The 15,216-nt window shown below is 36.3% G+C and overlaps 1 protein-coding gene across 1 annotated transcript in view; it reads left to right on the forward strand.

The window, feature by feature from the left end:
• Nucleotides 1-15,216, forward strand: part of LOC126234993 (dynein beta chain, ciliary-like) — a 732,993-nt gene that overhangs the window by 500,147 nt on the left and 217,630 nt on the right. Inside the window, exons 34-35 of the mRNA XM_049943730.1 lie at nucleotides 2,498-2,731; nucleotides 14,295-14,473. Of these exons, the coding sequence (XP_049799687.1) occupies nucleotides 2,498-2,731; nucleotides 14,295-14,473 (413 nt within the window). The remainder of the gene's footprint in view (nucleotides 1-2,497; nucleotides 2,732-14,294; nucleotides 14,474-15,216) is intronic.

A 15,216-nucleotide genomic window follows, 5' to 3' on the forward strand; every position in this document is an offset into this window, starting at 1 on the left:
CATATGACCAGGTTCCTAGAAGGAAGTAATTGTCTGTTCTACGAGATTATGGAATAGGAGGTAAACTTTTGCAAGCAATTAAAGGTCTTTACATAGATAGTCAGGCAGCAGTTAGAGTTGACGGTAAATTGAGTTCATGGTTCAGAGTAGTTTCAGGGGTAAGACAAAGCTGCAACCTGTCTCCACTGTTGTTCATATTATTTATGGATCATATGTTGAAAACAATAAACTGGCTGGGTGAGTTTAGGATATGTGAACAAAAAATAAGCAGTCTGGCATATGCGGATGACTTAGTTGTGATGGCAGATTCGATTGAAAGTTTGCAAAGTAATATTTCAGAGCTAGATCAGAAATGTAAGGAGCAAAGAAGGGAAAGCAGAAAGGTGGAAGGAGTATATAGAGGGTCTATACAAGGGCTATGTACTTGAGGACAATATTATGGAAATGGAAGAGGATGTAGATGAAGATGAAATGGGAGATATGATACTGCGTGAAGAGTTTGACAGAGCACTGAAAGATCTGAGTCGTAACAAGGCACCGGGAGTAGTCACCATTCCATTAGAACTACTGACAGCCTTGGGAGAGCCAGTCCTGACAAAACTCTACCATCTGGTGAGCAAGATGTATGTGACAGGCGAAATACCCTCAGACTTCAAGAAGAATATAATAATTCCAATCCCAAAGAAAGCAGGTGTTGACAAATGTGAAAATTACCGAACTAATAAGTCACGGCTGCAAAATAATAACGCGAATTCTTTACAGACAAATGGAAAAACTAGTAGAAGCCAACCTCGGGGAAGATCACTTTGGATTCCGTAGAAATATTGGAACACGTGAGGCAATACTGACCCTACGACTTATCTTAGAAGCTAGATTAAGGAAAGGCAAACCTATGTTTCTAGCATTTGTAGACTTAGAGAAAGCTTTTGACAATTTTTACTGGAATACTCTCTTTCAAATTCTGAAGATGGCAGGGGTAAAATACAGAGAGAGAAAGGCTATTTACAATTTGTACAAAGAGCAGATGGCAGTTATAAGAGTTGAGGGACCTGAAAGGGAAGCAGTGGTTGGGAAGGGAGTGAGACAGGGTTGTAGCCTCTCCCTGATGTTATTCAATCTGTATATTGAGTGAGCAGTGAAGGAAACAAAAGAAAAATTTGGAGTAGGTATTAAAATCCGTGGAGAAGAAATAAAAACTTTGAGGTTCGCCGATGACATTGTAATTCTGTCAGAGACAGCAAAGGACTTGAAAGAGCAGTTGAATGGAATGGACAGTGTCTTGAAAGGAGGATATAAGATGAACATCAACAAAAGCAAAACGAGGATAATGGAATGTAGTCGAATTAAATTGGGTGATGCTGAGGGAATTAGATTAAAGTAGTAAAGGAGTTTTGCTATTTGGGGAGCAAAATAACTGATGATGGTCAAAGTAGAGAGGATATAAGATGTAGACTGCCAATAGCAAGGAAAGCGTTTCTGATGAAGAGAAATTTGTTAACATCCAGTATAGATTTAAGTATCAGGAAGTCAATTCTGAAAGTATTTGTATGGAGTGTAGCCATGTATGGAAGTGAAACATGGACAATAAACAGTTTGGACAAGAAGGGAATAGAAGCTTTCGAAATGTGGTGCTACAGAAAAATGCTGAAAGTTAGATGGGTAGATCACATAACTAATGAGGAGGTATTGATTAGGATTGGGGAGAAGAGAAGTTTGTGGCACAACTTGACAAGAGGAAGGGATTGGTTGGTAGGACATGTTCTGAGGCATCAAGGGATCACGAATTTAGTATTGGAGGGCAGCGTGGAGGGTAAAAATCGTAGAGGGAGACCAAGAGATGAATGCACTAAGCAGGTTCAGAAGGTTGTAGGTTGCAGTAGGTACTGGGAGATGAAGAAGCTTGCACAGGATAGAGTAGCATGGAGAGCTGCATCAAACCAGTCTCAGGACTGAAGACCCAACAACAACAACAACAACAACAACAACATGTCTTAGCATTAGGGGAAAATGTTGCTGGGTTTTAAAAATCTGTTGTTATGTCTTGTCTGCAGCCTCATTTTTAAATCTTATTTCTTTAGCCATGAAAATTGTTATAGGTATAACTAAGGCAATTAATTGCCTAGATATTAGGACATTAGAATGATCCTGACCTTCTACTTTGCGTTCTTCTGTAAAACTGGTCATTCATATCTGCAGGTCTGATCTGTAGATGTTGTTCTATACAGAATAGAATGTTGAAGATTTTGAGATTTATTGAAAGCAGGCCACTGAAATTCTTTCATATCATGTGCCTTAAAATTCTCATTAGATTTTTATTGGAACAATAGCAGTTGAATATATCTGAGTACTCTTGCCTCAAAAAATTAACATATGAGGTTATTAATGAATATTAGATACATTTTATTATAAAATTAATATATTATAAACATTACTACAAATTTCATGAAACCATGCATTCATTTATTTCATTGTCCAAAGTAATGTTTCCATGTTTTAGGTGGAGGTTTGGTTGAGCAGATTAACTGACACAATGCGTCAGACATGTCGCTATTACTTTGGTGAAGCTGTATCATCGTATGATGAAAAACCACGTGAACAGTGGCTTTTTGACTTTCCAGCTCAGGCATCTCTCTGTGGTACTCAGATTTGGTGGACATCTGAAGTGAACATGTCTTTCTCCAGACTTGAAGAGGGTTTTGAAAACGCGCTTAAAGAATACCAAAAAAAGCAGGTGAGTTATGAAAGAGGAATTTTTTCATGTGCTAATCATTAGTTTAAATCATTTTTATAGAATCAGTATGTAATGCTGCATGAAATATGAGCTCACTGTTGTTTTTTGTAATAAATAGTTATGTGGAGGGAAGACATACAGCTATACTGGCTGTTTCAAAATGAATATCCGTGTTCTAATACTTTATATCATTTATGACATACAATCTACAGTTACAAATAATACATCAAATGGAAGAGCAACTCAAACAGTTTTTCTTGTAAGTGTTGACTGTGAGCACAATACATCACATGTCCCACATCAAGTTAATATGTGGTAACTTTGCAAACGAAATATTGCTGTACGATGATGAAGATTTTCTAGATTTTATTGTCTTCAATGATGAATCAACATTTCACATAACTGGAAATGTTAACACGTGAACACACATAATCCATCATCTGGGGCTCAGCAAATCCCCATGAGATGGTGCAGTTGCAATGAGATTCCCCTAAATTGAACATCTTTGTGCTATGTCCTGGCAAAAGGAACCTTTATGGATCTTCCTCTTTTGCTGACGCAACTGCAACTGGCCCTTCTTATCTTGATGCACTGGAACTATGGCTCTTTTCTCAGTTGGAAGAATCTGAACCATAGAACATTGTTTGGCAGCTAGACGGTACACTGCCTCACTGGCAAAACTTAGTAAGCAATTGCTTAAACAACGTTGTTCCCGACCATTGGATTGGCTGTAAGGGGTCAGGTGACAGGGCTTGTTTCACATGGCCTCCACATTCACCCAATCTGATGCCATGTAATTTTTACCTTTGGGGATTCATAAAGGATCATATGTATGTGCCTCAACCACCATCTGATCTTCTCAATGTAGGAAACAGGACTGTAGCAGTTGTTGCAGCAGTTACTCCAGACATACCGATCAGGGCTTGGGAAGAACTTGCATATCAAGCTGATGTTTGATGAATGATGCTCACATTGAAAACTTGTAAGAAAAACTATTTGAGTTGTCCTTTCATTTGATGTATTATTTATAATTGTAATTTGAGTGTAATGAATGTTACCAAGCCTTAAAACCCTGATATTCATTTTGAAGCCCTTGGTATTTGATAAGTACCTTCTAGGGTGATTTTTTTTAAAGGGTTTGATCATTTAAATAAGAATAGAAAAAAATACTAGATCCCTGTCCTCCAGTAAAGTACATCATCTGCTCAAAAAATGTAATGAGAAACAGAAGCCAGAAAGCAAAGGAAAGGTTAGTGCTCAACCAAACAGTCCAGAAAAAAATAGTGAATAATTTTATACTGTTCCATCAAAGTGTTCAGTGCCACAGCCAGTTGAAGGAATTTTTGGGCCTCCTGTGAAGTCTTGAGTTTGTCGCCCCCCTCACCCCCCCCCCCCCCCCCCTTTTTCCAGAATGTAAGTTTGTTAACACTTAGTATAATTTTCAACATTTTATATGATAGTTATGTGTGTGTGTGTGTGTGTGTGTGTGTGTGTGTGTGTGTTTATTTGCAGCTCAGACAGTTTCAATGAATTTCATGGATTGATGATTCCTTGAATCTATGAACAAACAGGCCAGGAGTGTATCAAGTACTACATTACCCATGACTTCACACAGTAGGCCTGTGTCAAGTTGAGGGTAAGCAAACACTTGTTGGTAAAAATGCATTCAGTTCTTTTTATATTGAGTGTAGCTAGGTCAACAGTTGGCTTTTCCATTTTAAATGTAAGCACATATGTGTCAAAAATGCACAAAAATGCCTGAAATATACACTAAAACAAAGAAAATATGCACAAAAAACATACTGATACGCACTTAAAAGGAATGAACATGTGCCTAAATCTAACACCGAATGATTATTGCAAAATAATCCTCAAAAAGTATGTCTAGAGTCATAATGCCTGATATAATGTTTTTCTTTAACTCACAAGTTTAACAGCAATCAGGTATATGGTGATTTTGAAATGTGCTAAACTCTTACTTAATGTATTTCATATAAATTGAGGAAATCCCAGATTATAAGTGTATTGATCACAATTTTTATAACATGTATGTATTTTTGACTACTCCACATCCACAAGGGCAGTTTCATTTGGGTTCTGTGGAAGGTACATTAGCAGATCTGTACTTATTTTGTAAGTATTTATTGTGTATACTTGCTTTCTGATATGTTCCACATCCTAAAGGGATCTCCTCACTATGGATCAATTGGAACAAAAGTACACCTAATCTAATGTAATTTACTACAGATATTGCAGTGGCTATAATGACTTAGTGTTTCATCACAATTTTTACTTAAAAAAAAATAGTGATTGGTTCAACACTGGGTTTCCAGATTGTGTGAAATGTGGATCTCTTATTACATTTGAGCCATCTTATTACATTCAGGGCAAGCAGCTAGTTAGAGCTGTCATAGCAATAAACTTTATTTATATACATTCTTAAATTTTGTTTTCATGATCCTTTTATTATTGATTGCCACACCTTTGAAATAGTTAACAATAGTTACGAGTGAAGCCTGGCTTACTTGGTAGTAATAACTTTTACATGCACCACTATAACCATGCAAAAATAGGTATATTACTTAATGGATACTGTCTAACGTAAAATAAAATTAGCAAAAGCCTACTAAGTTGTGGAAACATTATTTTAAAAATGACATACCTAAATCTTCACTTTTCTTGCTTTTTGAGCAGTGAAGACCTTCACCAGTTTCTACAGGTGGAGGAAATGTGCAATCTGTCTTCCCAATGCTATTATGGTAAGACCTCTTTAGCTGCTCATTGCTCATTCAAGATCTGAGATAGCTTTTAATGATCTTTAACATGGAAAAGCTACGTTCAGCAGAAGCTACAGACACTGGCATGCCCAAAAATATTCATAACACAATTGTTATATTTTGAAGATGTACTGCAGTACTTCTAAACACGTGTTCGCAGTTTGTGGAATCATAGGAGAGAGCAGTCCTAATTTTTTTGCAAGATCCTGTGAATTCATACCTCCTGAATGCATTTTAGGGTGTTCCTAAGCTTCTGCAAGATTTCTACTGCTTATGTTGAGATTGTATTTCTGTGTTGCCAAGTTCTTAATGTCATAAATAACACTGAACGCATCACACCAGTTAACGAGCTACTGAAACCTTTAGTTCAGAGATATAGTAGTGGTATCTGCCACAACATAGAAGAGGTTTACTGTAAGTGTTTCTCTTCCTCCAGAATTGGTTCATTCTTACTTTTGTAAGAAAACAGCCTTTTAATAGTTGTAGATCTTGATTCTGTTAACTTAGCAACATTTCTTCAAGATGCAACCAATTCCTCTGCTTCTTTCTTAGCTTTTCAATACTGTTGACTGTTTATTCTTCAATAATACCAAGTGTTGATTTTATTAATTTTTCTATAGTGTCTAGTTGCATACCTTTTTGCTCACAAAGAAAACTTAATTTCTGAGAGTTCTTTCAAGAGACTAGATAGAAACACACTGTATCATTTTTGCAAGTGTTTTTAACTCTGTTACTGCAAGTTTTATGTTATTATTAAACTCAGATCTTACAACCCAAACACTTTCAGTCCTAGTCTGCCATCTTGTATCACACAGTGGCTCCAGAGTCAGCTTTGCGTGATTCTTGAGTGTTTCCCAGTACATCACAGAGGCAGATAATAATGTGAACACTCTATGAACTACACCGAAAAAAAAAGCAGCGCAATTGTAAATGATTTAACTGCATCACTAACAACCAAGTTCAGTCTGAGCTCAGCAAGGGATGTAATTTTCTTCAATGGTACAAGCTTGAGTATCACTCTTCTTTCCCCTCATGTTGCTTCTGTTGTCGTTAAAGTATCCCCTACAATCTGCAAGCAATATGCCAAGGTTATGTAGTATCTAAAGTAATAATTCTGTAAGACCTTTCCCAGTAGTATAACTCGCTTGTTCTTTTTTTTTTTTTTAAAAAAAAAAAAAAACTTTAATTGCAGCTAGTTTGGAAAACACATCTACTACTCTTAAAACCACACTTTATTGTTCCTAGTCACTTTAATCTGGTGTACAGCCCAGTGTTATTGAATAACATTTATTTTTGAAAAAGCCAATCTCCACCTCTTTTCTCCCTGATCAAGTTAATCTTGAATTGCCTGATCAATTAATTTTGAATTTTTAATTCTCTGCAAAAGCTCTTTCCACCTGTACATTTCAGTAATATGATTGTGGGTACTAAGAAACTGTGTATAAATGATAATCTCAGGACCATATATCTTGCTTATGTTCTCTCAATATTGAAATATGGTGGAGCAAATTCGAGATAATTTTGATTACAGAAAAACATTATTAGACTAATGCATAGGGTAGACCAAGGTCATCATGCAAGCCACTACTTTAGAAAAATAAAATCCAATCACCTCCACGTCATCAAGTAGGAAAAAATATAATTATCATAAAAGAAAAATTGAACATTAGCAATCTGGGCATCTTCTGTAATGAATCTGCGCACAGCTCCACACAAGATCAATTATGTACACGTACAACAGACAAATACAGCACTGTTCCAGTGAGGCATACTCTGTCCTGGCATCAAACTGTATAACCCATTACTAAAACCCACAAAAATAATAATGGGCACAAACAATTTCAAATTAACAGTGAAGGATTACCAAGTGAAGCAGTGTATCTATAAGTAAGGGAGTATCAAGACAAACAAAATTACATATCACCACTTAAGATTTTTTTGTAAAGTTATAGAATAATTAAATATTGTGTAATATTACCTTTTGCTAAACTGATGTATGTAAAAAATCACAAGAGATGTGTGTAGTAATTAAACAATGGTCCAACATCTTTAATACACTCTACAATCCTAGACAAGTAAATAAATAAATAAGGAGTTGCCACACATAATTTTTTGCTGTTTTTCATGGATTTGTAACTAATTGAAATTTGTAGGAGACTGTACAGATATTACACAGTATCAACACTGTTCAACTGTCATATCAAAATTCAGCATTGATAAAATGAATAATAAGACACCATGCAAAACCTGGGCCTCTGCTGCTGTCCCAGAATCCCTGTCACAACAGACGACATCAACATACTTCATAACCTGGTGAAGGTCCATCATCAGGTAGAGTAAAGAAACTTTAACAGAAGGTTAAGATTATTTTCAAAAGCAGTCTATCATTGTAAGTGGACTGTAGTTTCAAATAGATTGCCATTGGTTGGTGCTGAAACTATGAAGCTATGCTAAAAAACTAGACATGTCAAAGTTTGTTTTTTGCAATAAAGTGGACTAGCGTGAGTTTCTGCAACAGAAGATCACTTATGTTTATTTATTTATTTGGTGTATGGCTTAGTACATGACATGAATTAATTAAATATAAATAGTATACATTAGAAATATTAAGTATACATATAAAATATACAGGCTGTATTTTAAAAAAATGTTGAAGTTAAAGAGACCGTGGACTTTTGGAGAAAAATGAGTTATTCTCTCTGTTGATTCTGCCAGATTGAGAAAGCCATGGTTCAAATCCCCATTCTTTGTTACAGATTTAGTATGATGAGGGATGGCTCCAGAACCTTAATGTAAAATTTGTTAAACAAGATAATTATTTGTGATTCTTGAGTTTCTCCCAGCATATTTGATAATCAAAATATCCACGGGTGTACTGCCGGTGTACTGTGTCCAACGGGCAGAATATTTCAGCTATCATACATGTCGCCATCATCAGGTGAACTGACGGACTGAGCTCCTGTGAACGTGCCGGCACAGAGATCCGTATGCTATGGCTGCTCAGAGGGAACTGGGTTGATAATTGATAATGACTGTCAGTTACCAAGTTAGGTTTTTGATATTTTCCTAAATCATTTGTGATGCATACTGGGGTAGTTTCTTTGCAAAGGAAACCATTCCTTTCCTAGTCGATCTGAGCGTGAATTCTGTTCCAGTGAGCTCATTACCAATGAGATCTTATTTTCCTGATCTTATTTTACAGATGAGGAGGAAGCAAAGGAAGTGATCTCCATCTCACACACTTAGGTACACCACTGGGGCGGGAGCAATGTAGAGGGAGCAAACTCTAGTGTTACCAATAGAGAAATGACATACAGAGTTAATAAATAATTAAATGTTACATAGTTACCAGTTTTCACATAAATCTAAAATTAGAAATAGATAAGTAGTGTTAAAGAACAATGGTTAATCATGCACTGAAGAGCTGTTTGATCACAGGGTTCAGCACTTGGTTATTTGAAATTGACCAACTACTACTAAATGAGAAACTAATAGTCAAGGTACCAAAAAAATGTATGTTTGCTGTGCAGTTTGTTGAATCTTCATGTCAAATCCTTGAATGTCTTGAAAGTGTGCTAACCAAATTAGGCAACACAAATGTAGCCGTTGTAAATCAACCACACAGATACGACCTACCCCCTTGGTCATGTGTAAATAAATGAATAGAAAGAGTAAACAAAGAGATAGATGATCTATGCAAAAAACTTCTGTATGTGAATTTAATAAATGTAAGCACGTTAGACAGGTCCATGCATACCAGCCATGGCCTTCATTTAAATCACAGTGGGAAAAAATTTTTGGTTGAAGAAATCTGCCATTTAGCAAATTTCAGTCACAACAGGCATAATATAGAAGCAGTCCAAAGTACTTTGGACAAATGGGTCATAAAGAAAGATGTGATGATTTATAAAAAGGGCGAAAGACATTTTTTAGGGAAGTAGACTGTATCACAAAAAAATGTGATGCAGAATTAAATTGCAAATACACACTGAAGATTGTATACCAGAATGTACAGTCATCAACAAACAAAGTTGATGAAATAAATGTATTCCTTAACAGTGAATGAAAAGATGTTTCTGTTTTATGTTTTCGTGAGCATTGGTTAAAAAACGAGTATTTTCAATACCTGAAAGTATTGCATTTTAAACTTGCAAACTGCTTTTGTACAACTGAATCAAAACATGGGGGAACTTGTATATATGTAAAAGAAAATGTAGATTATAAGAGTATAGCCTCTGTTTGCAAACTTGGTTGTGAAAGAGACTTTGAAATCTCAGCTGTTGAGTTAATGTCTGAAAAAACTATTATTTTATGTGTGTATAGATCTCCTGTTAGCAACGCAAGTGTTTTTTTTTTTTTTTTTTTTTTTTTTTTTTTTTTTTTTTTTTTTTTTTTTTTAAAAAAAGCTGGACCTTGCATTAGGCAAACTTAAGACAACTGGGAAAACAATGGTACTATGTGGAGATTTTAATATTGACTTTCTGAGCCATAGTCCTCACAGGAAAAAGATATTAAATATTATAAAAGCCTACAATCTTTGTCTGATTGTTAGATCTCCAACACATGTAACAAAAACTAGTGTCACTTTCCTTGATCAGGTATGTGCAAACAGGGACAAGTGTACATCAGAAAACTTTGATACTGGCTATAGTGACCACCTTTCACAATTACTAACCATACCTGTAAATCACATTTTGACCAGTGTACAAAATATTATCCGTAAAAGGATTTATAGTAGGAAAAATATTGAATACTCCCAGTACTTAATCAGCGAATAATTTTGGAGAGAAGTATATGATACCTCTATTACCAACGAAAAGATGGAAAATTTTGACATAGCTTTTCCACAAAGGAAAGTGATTTCCAAAAGCACAGATAGATTCAAAAATGCATTATATCAGGCATTAGAGTATCTTGTAAAAGGAAGTGGGACTTTTCTGCAGTCAAAAACTGACAGCAGTCCAGAATTTCTTAGTTATTTCAAAAAATACAAGCTAGTTTTGAAATGTGTCATAAAAGAGGCAAAAATTAAAGAAGATGACAAATATATTATGAAGTCATCCAATAAAACTAAGTCCAAGTGGAAAGCTGTGCAGGATCTTACGGGGAAGAAGACAACTCACAAAAATATTGTGATATCACATGATGGCAAGAATGTCACTGACTCTAGGGCAGTTGCAAACAGTTTCAGTTCTTATTATGCAACTGTTGCTAGAAAATTAGTGGAGGAAAATTTGGAAATCCACCTAATACAACATGGAAAGAACTTGCATCTATTGAAATAAATAATATATCCATGTTCCTCAGTCCATTAGGCCCAACAGAGCTCCTAAATACCATTAATTCACTGAAGAGTAATTATTCAACTAGTATTGATGATATTCCACATTATATTATAAAAACAACATCAAGACAAATACTTTCGCCTTTATTGAACATATGCAATGCATCGTTGTCATGTGGTGTCTTCCCACAGCAACTGAAAATGGCGAAAGTAATACCCCTATATAAAAAAGGTGATCATCAATGTATGGGTAACTATAGGCCTGTGTCTCCACTGTCAGGGTTTTTGAAAATTATTGAAAAAGTGTTCCTTTCAAAACTCACTACATTCTTCAACAAGAATAATATTACTTCTGGATGTCAACATGGCTTCAGACCACAGTGATCAATTGAAACAGCCACTTTCAATCTGATAAACCATGTCTTAAATGCAGTGGACAACCACAGAAATATCTCAAGTTTGTTCTTGGACCTAACAAAAGCTTTTCATGTGATTGATCATTCTGTGCTCCTGAGGAAGCTTGCACACTATGGTGTAAGAGGTGTGCCAAATCAATGGATTAAATCATATTTGGAATATCAATCTCAGGTAACTGAAGTTAAGTACATGGAAGGAAATGAATTCCATGTATACCTTTCAGAACCATGTGGACTAAGTCATGGTGTTCCACAGGGCTTCATTTTAGGTCCCTTTCTTTTTTTGGTATACATTAATGATTTCCCATCACACAATAAGGATTCTGAACCAGTACTGTTTGCAAATGACACCAGTCTGTTGATTGAAGTGAATAAAGAAGAAAATCTTACTGCATCTGCAAAAGATATTACAAAAGGAGTGTCTGAATGGTTTACCAGAAACAGGCTAATAGTTAATCTCCACAAAACAGTACTCATGAATTTCGACACCAATCAAAATAAAAATGTGGCACAACCCGCAATATGTATAGGTAACCAAAACATTAGTGCTGTCAATGAAACTAAATATTTTGGGATTCATATCCAGGAAAATCTTAAATGGAGCACTCATATCACATTCCTAAATTCAAAACTAGCAAAAATGAGCTATGTAGTAAGAATTCTTTGCAAAAGTACTAGTGCAGAAACAGTTGGGGCTGTATACTTTGCTCATGTACATTCGGTACTGAGATACGGTATCATTTTCTGGGGAAGTGTACACCAGGCAATAATAGTTTTCAGGAAACAAAAGGCAATTATAAGAATAATGAAACAAGTGAGCAGCAGAAAACCATGCAAACCTTTCTTTAAAGATCTAAAGTTCCCGTCTCTTCCCTGCATTTAAATATTGGAAGAGTCATGCATGTCAAAAAAAGTATACTGAGAAAAGAAAACCTTTTTCCTCAAAACAAAAGTGTCCATGATTTCAGTACCAGGTCAGACAGTGACATACAAGTAATCATTGTAACACCACATTGTGCCAAAAAGGTGTATGTCATGCATGAACAAAACTATACAACAGATTACCAAGACATATAAAATCTCTTCCTGAACTACAGAGCTTTAAAAAGTCTGTGGCAGCCTACCTTCTGAAAAACTGCTACTATTCAATCTCACAGTATCTTATGCAAGGAAAAAATGTAATTTGTATTTTTAATTGTAGAAATAAGTTATAAATATACAGTATTTTAAAAAAAATTGTAATTATTAACTGTATAGATCCAATTTGTTATAAAAATTTAAATAATTTATGTCTGACATTTGAAAAACCAATATCCTGTGTACAATATATGTATGTGTACGATATATGTTCTGAAAAAGAGATTTATATGGAAAAATAAACAATAGAAAATGATGTGGCCAGCCATGGTGAGCTATCCAGGTATGTCTCGCAGTTCAGCTCAAAGTCATAGTCTTGCAGTACCTCTCTCCTACTTTCTGGTGTTAGTGTTTCATATCCTGCGTGGCACATAGTTTCATTCCATCAGGAAGTTTAGCTCTCCCCTTTAGTCCAGAGCTCTTACCATGTGATTTTGAAGAATTTGAGCAGCTTATAGAGCAGCAGCTCAGAGGTATTTGTTGTATGAAACAGATGGTATGGAAGAGATTGAGTACAGTTTCCAGTGTTTTATACTTCACAGGAATCAACATACTTCCCATTTGTGCAAAAATACCACATGAAGAGTGGCAATTGTGGAAAATTAGGAGAGTTTGTTCTTTTTTATTTTGAACAAATTAAGGTTATTGCATATTTGATCTACCCTTGTAGGTATTCATTTGTAGAAACTGTTAAATTTGTTTGATAAAAGTTTTAATAGTGGTTGTGGTATATAGGCACTCCAGTTACTGTATGTCAATTATACACAAGAGACACAGGATAAGAACATTTATCCTTGATAGTATGGCTACATATCTCATTTCATTAGCTATTAAATTAATAAATAAACTCATTTGACACTGTTGGACAAGTCTTGTAGCTACCTGCAGCCTGAGTGGAAGAACTATCCTTCTTCACATGCATATCAGTATCATTCTTTTCAAGATGTGATATTTCTAACTTGAGTATTAGCAGCTTGAAGTGGGTGACTGTGGTAATTATAAAGAGAAGATACAATGATTTTTTTTATGAGAGCAAGATAAAAGAGACATGATGGAACCTGCTAGTGGGCACTGTTACAGACATCTGTAGGTGTTACATAAATAAGCCAAAGAAAACTCAAGTAGTGATTTGGCTAACATTCCACATATAAATGTTATCAACTCCCAACTTCACTGTTAACTGCCTTGATGAGCTGACATCATGTAGTGTGAATTGCATTTATCCATATACTTGCAAATGTAAAATGCAATGCTTATTCTTAATAGCTCCAGATAATTAATTATCTGTAACTTTCTAGTCCATAGTTGTAGAAAAGTTCTTGTAGAATTAAATACCTTAGGACTGAAGGAGATCACTCATCGAAAAGCAAAAGTGCCGAGTTGTCAATAGGCAAACACTAAATAAAGAAAACTTGCTAGCTTTTGGAGTCATCTCTTGATGAGCTAGAGTAAAACACACACACACACACACACACACACACACACACAGTGCCAATGCTGTTTTTTGACAGGTGGACTAGTTGTGGTGGGGGTAGTAGTGTCAGGTGGTGTGGGTAGAGGGAGAGGGAGCCAGCAATCAGGGAGAGGGACTCGGGGTGGGTAGCTAACAGCTCAGAGGGAGAAAGCTGGTTTGCAGGCTAGGAATGTGGCAGGGAGGGGTGGCAGGTATATGGGATGGCATATTTGTAGTGGCTGGTGAGGAGTGGCACACCCTGCAGGCGACACGGGGATGTGAATTGGGAGGGGTTGCAGGGGTGGAGGAAGGGACAGAGGAGAGCGTAATTTTTTTCCACGTATACCTCCTCTTCACACCTTGTGTGTGTGTGTGTGTGTGTGTGTGTGTGTGTGTGAGAGAGAGAGAGAGAGAGAGAGAGAGAGAGAGAGAGTAGCGAGTAGTGTACAATTTTAATTAGAAGATTGTATAGTGTAGCATTTTCTTTGTTATTCAGATAATGCAGCTTAGTATTCTGATTTCACTCTTACTGGGCGATTTAACAAAAGGAGACAGACAGAAGATAATGACAATATGTACCATAGATGTTCATTCCCGTGATGTTGTTGCTAAAATGATTCAGATGAAAGTGGAGAGTGCATCAGCATTTCAGTGGCAGTCTCAGTTGAGACACAGGTAAAACTTAAACAAACATATTCTACTCCATCTTACAGTGTAAATGAGATGATTACGAACATGGGCTGGCCATATAACTGCTTAGTATGTAGATATCAATGGTATGCTAAAGTATTTAATTTTCTTCTCATTAGAATTGACAAGACCTTGTTGTATTGTACGGAGATGGGAACCTATAAACGACAGAGAGGCATCGCCCCTGCTGTAGTGCGCAGTGGTACACAACACAACAGCCTACAGCAGTCCACTCAACCCACCCCCACCCCTCACCGAACCCAGGGTTACTGTGTGGTTCGGCCCTCCCCAGGAATGTGACACATCAGATGAGTGTAACCCCAATGTTTGGGTGGTAGAGTAATTATGGTGTACGCGTACATGGAGAAAGTGTTTGCGCAACAATCACCGACATAGTGTAACTGAGGCGGAATAAAGGGAACCAGCCCGCATTCGCTGAGCCAGATGGAAAACCACCTTAAAACCATCCACAGACAGGCTGGCACACTGGACCTCAACAATAATCCACCGGGCAGATTCATGCTGGGGACTGGCATGCCTTCCCACCCGGAAAGCAGTGCGTTAGACTGCACGGCTAAGCGAGCGGGCTTAAGACCACGTTACTCACATATATTGTCTAAAAATTAATTGCTGTTTGGTGATCAGATTATTTTATTGGTATGAAGGCCAGTTTGTTGTGTTGCCTACATATCAAATAGACTGTGACTATTTCAAATTTTTTCTGCCTT

This window comes from Schistocerca nitens, chromosome 2, assembly GCF_023898315.1.
Source record: "Schistocerca nitens isolate TAMUIC-IGC-003100 chromosome 2, iqSchNite1.1, whole genome shotgun sequence".
NCBI classification, from domain to species: domain Eukaryota; kingdom Metazoa; phylum Arthropoda; class Insecta; order Orthoptera; family Acrididae; genus Schistocerca; species Schistocerca nitens.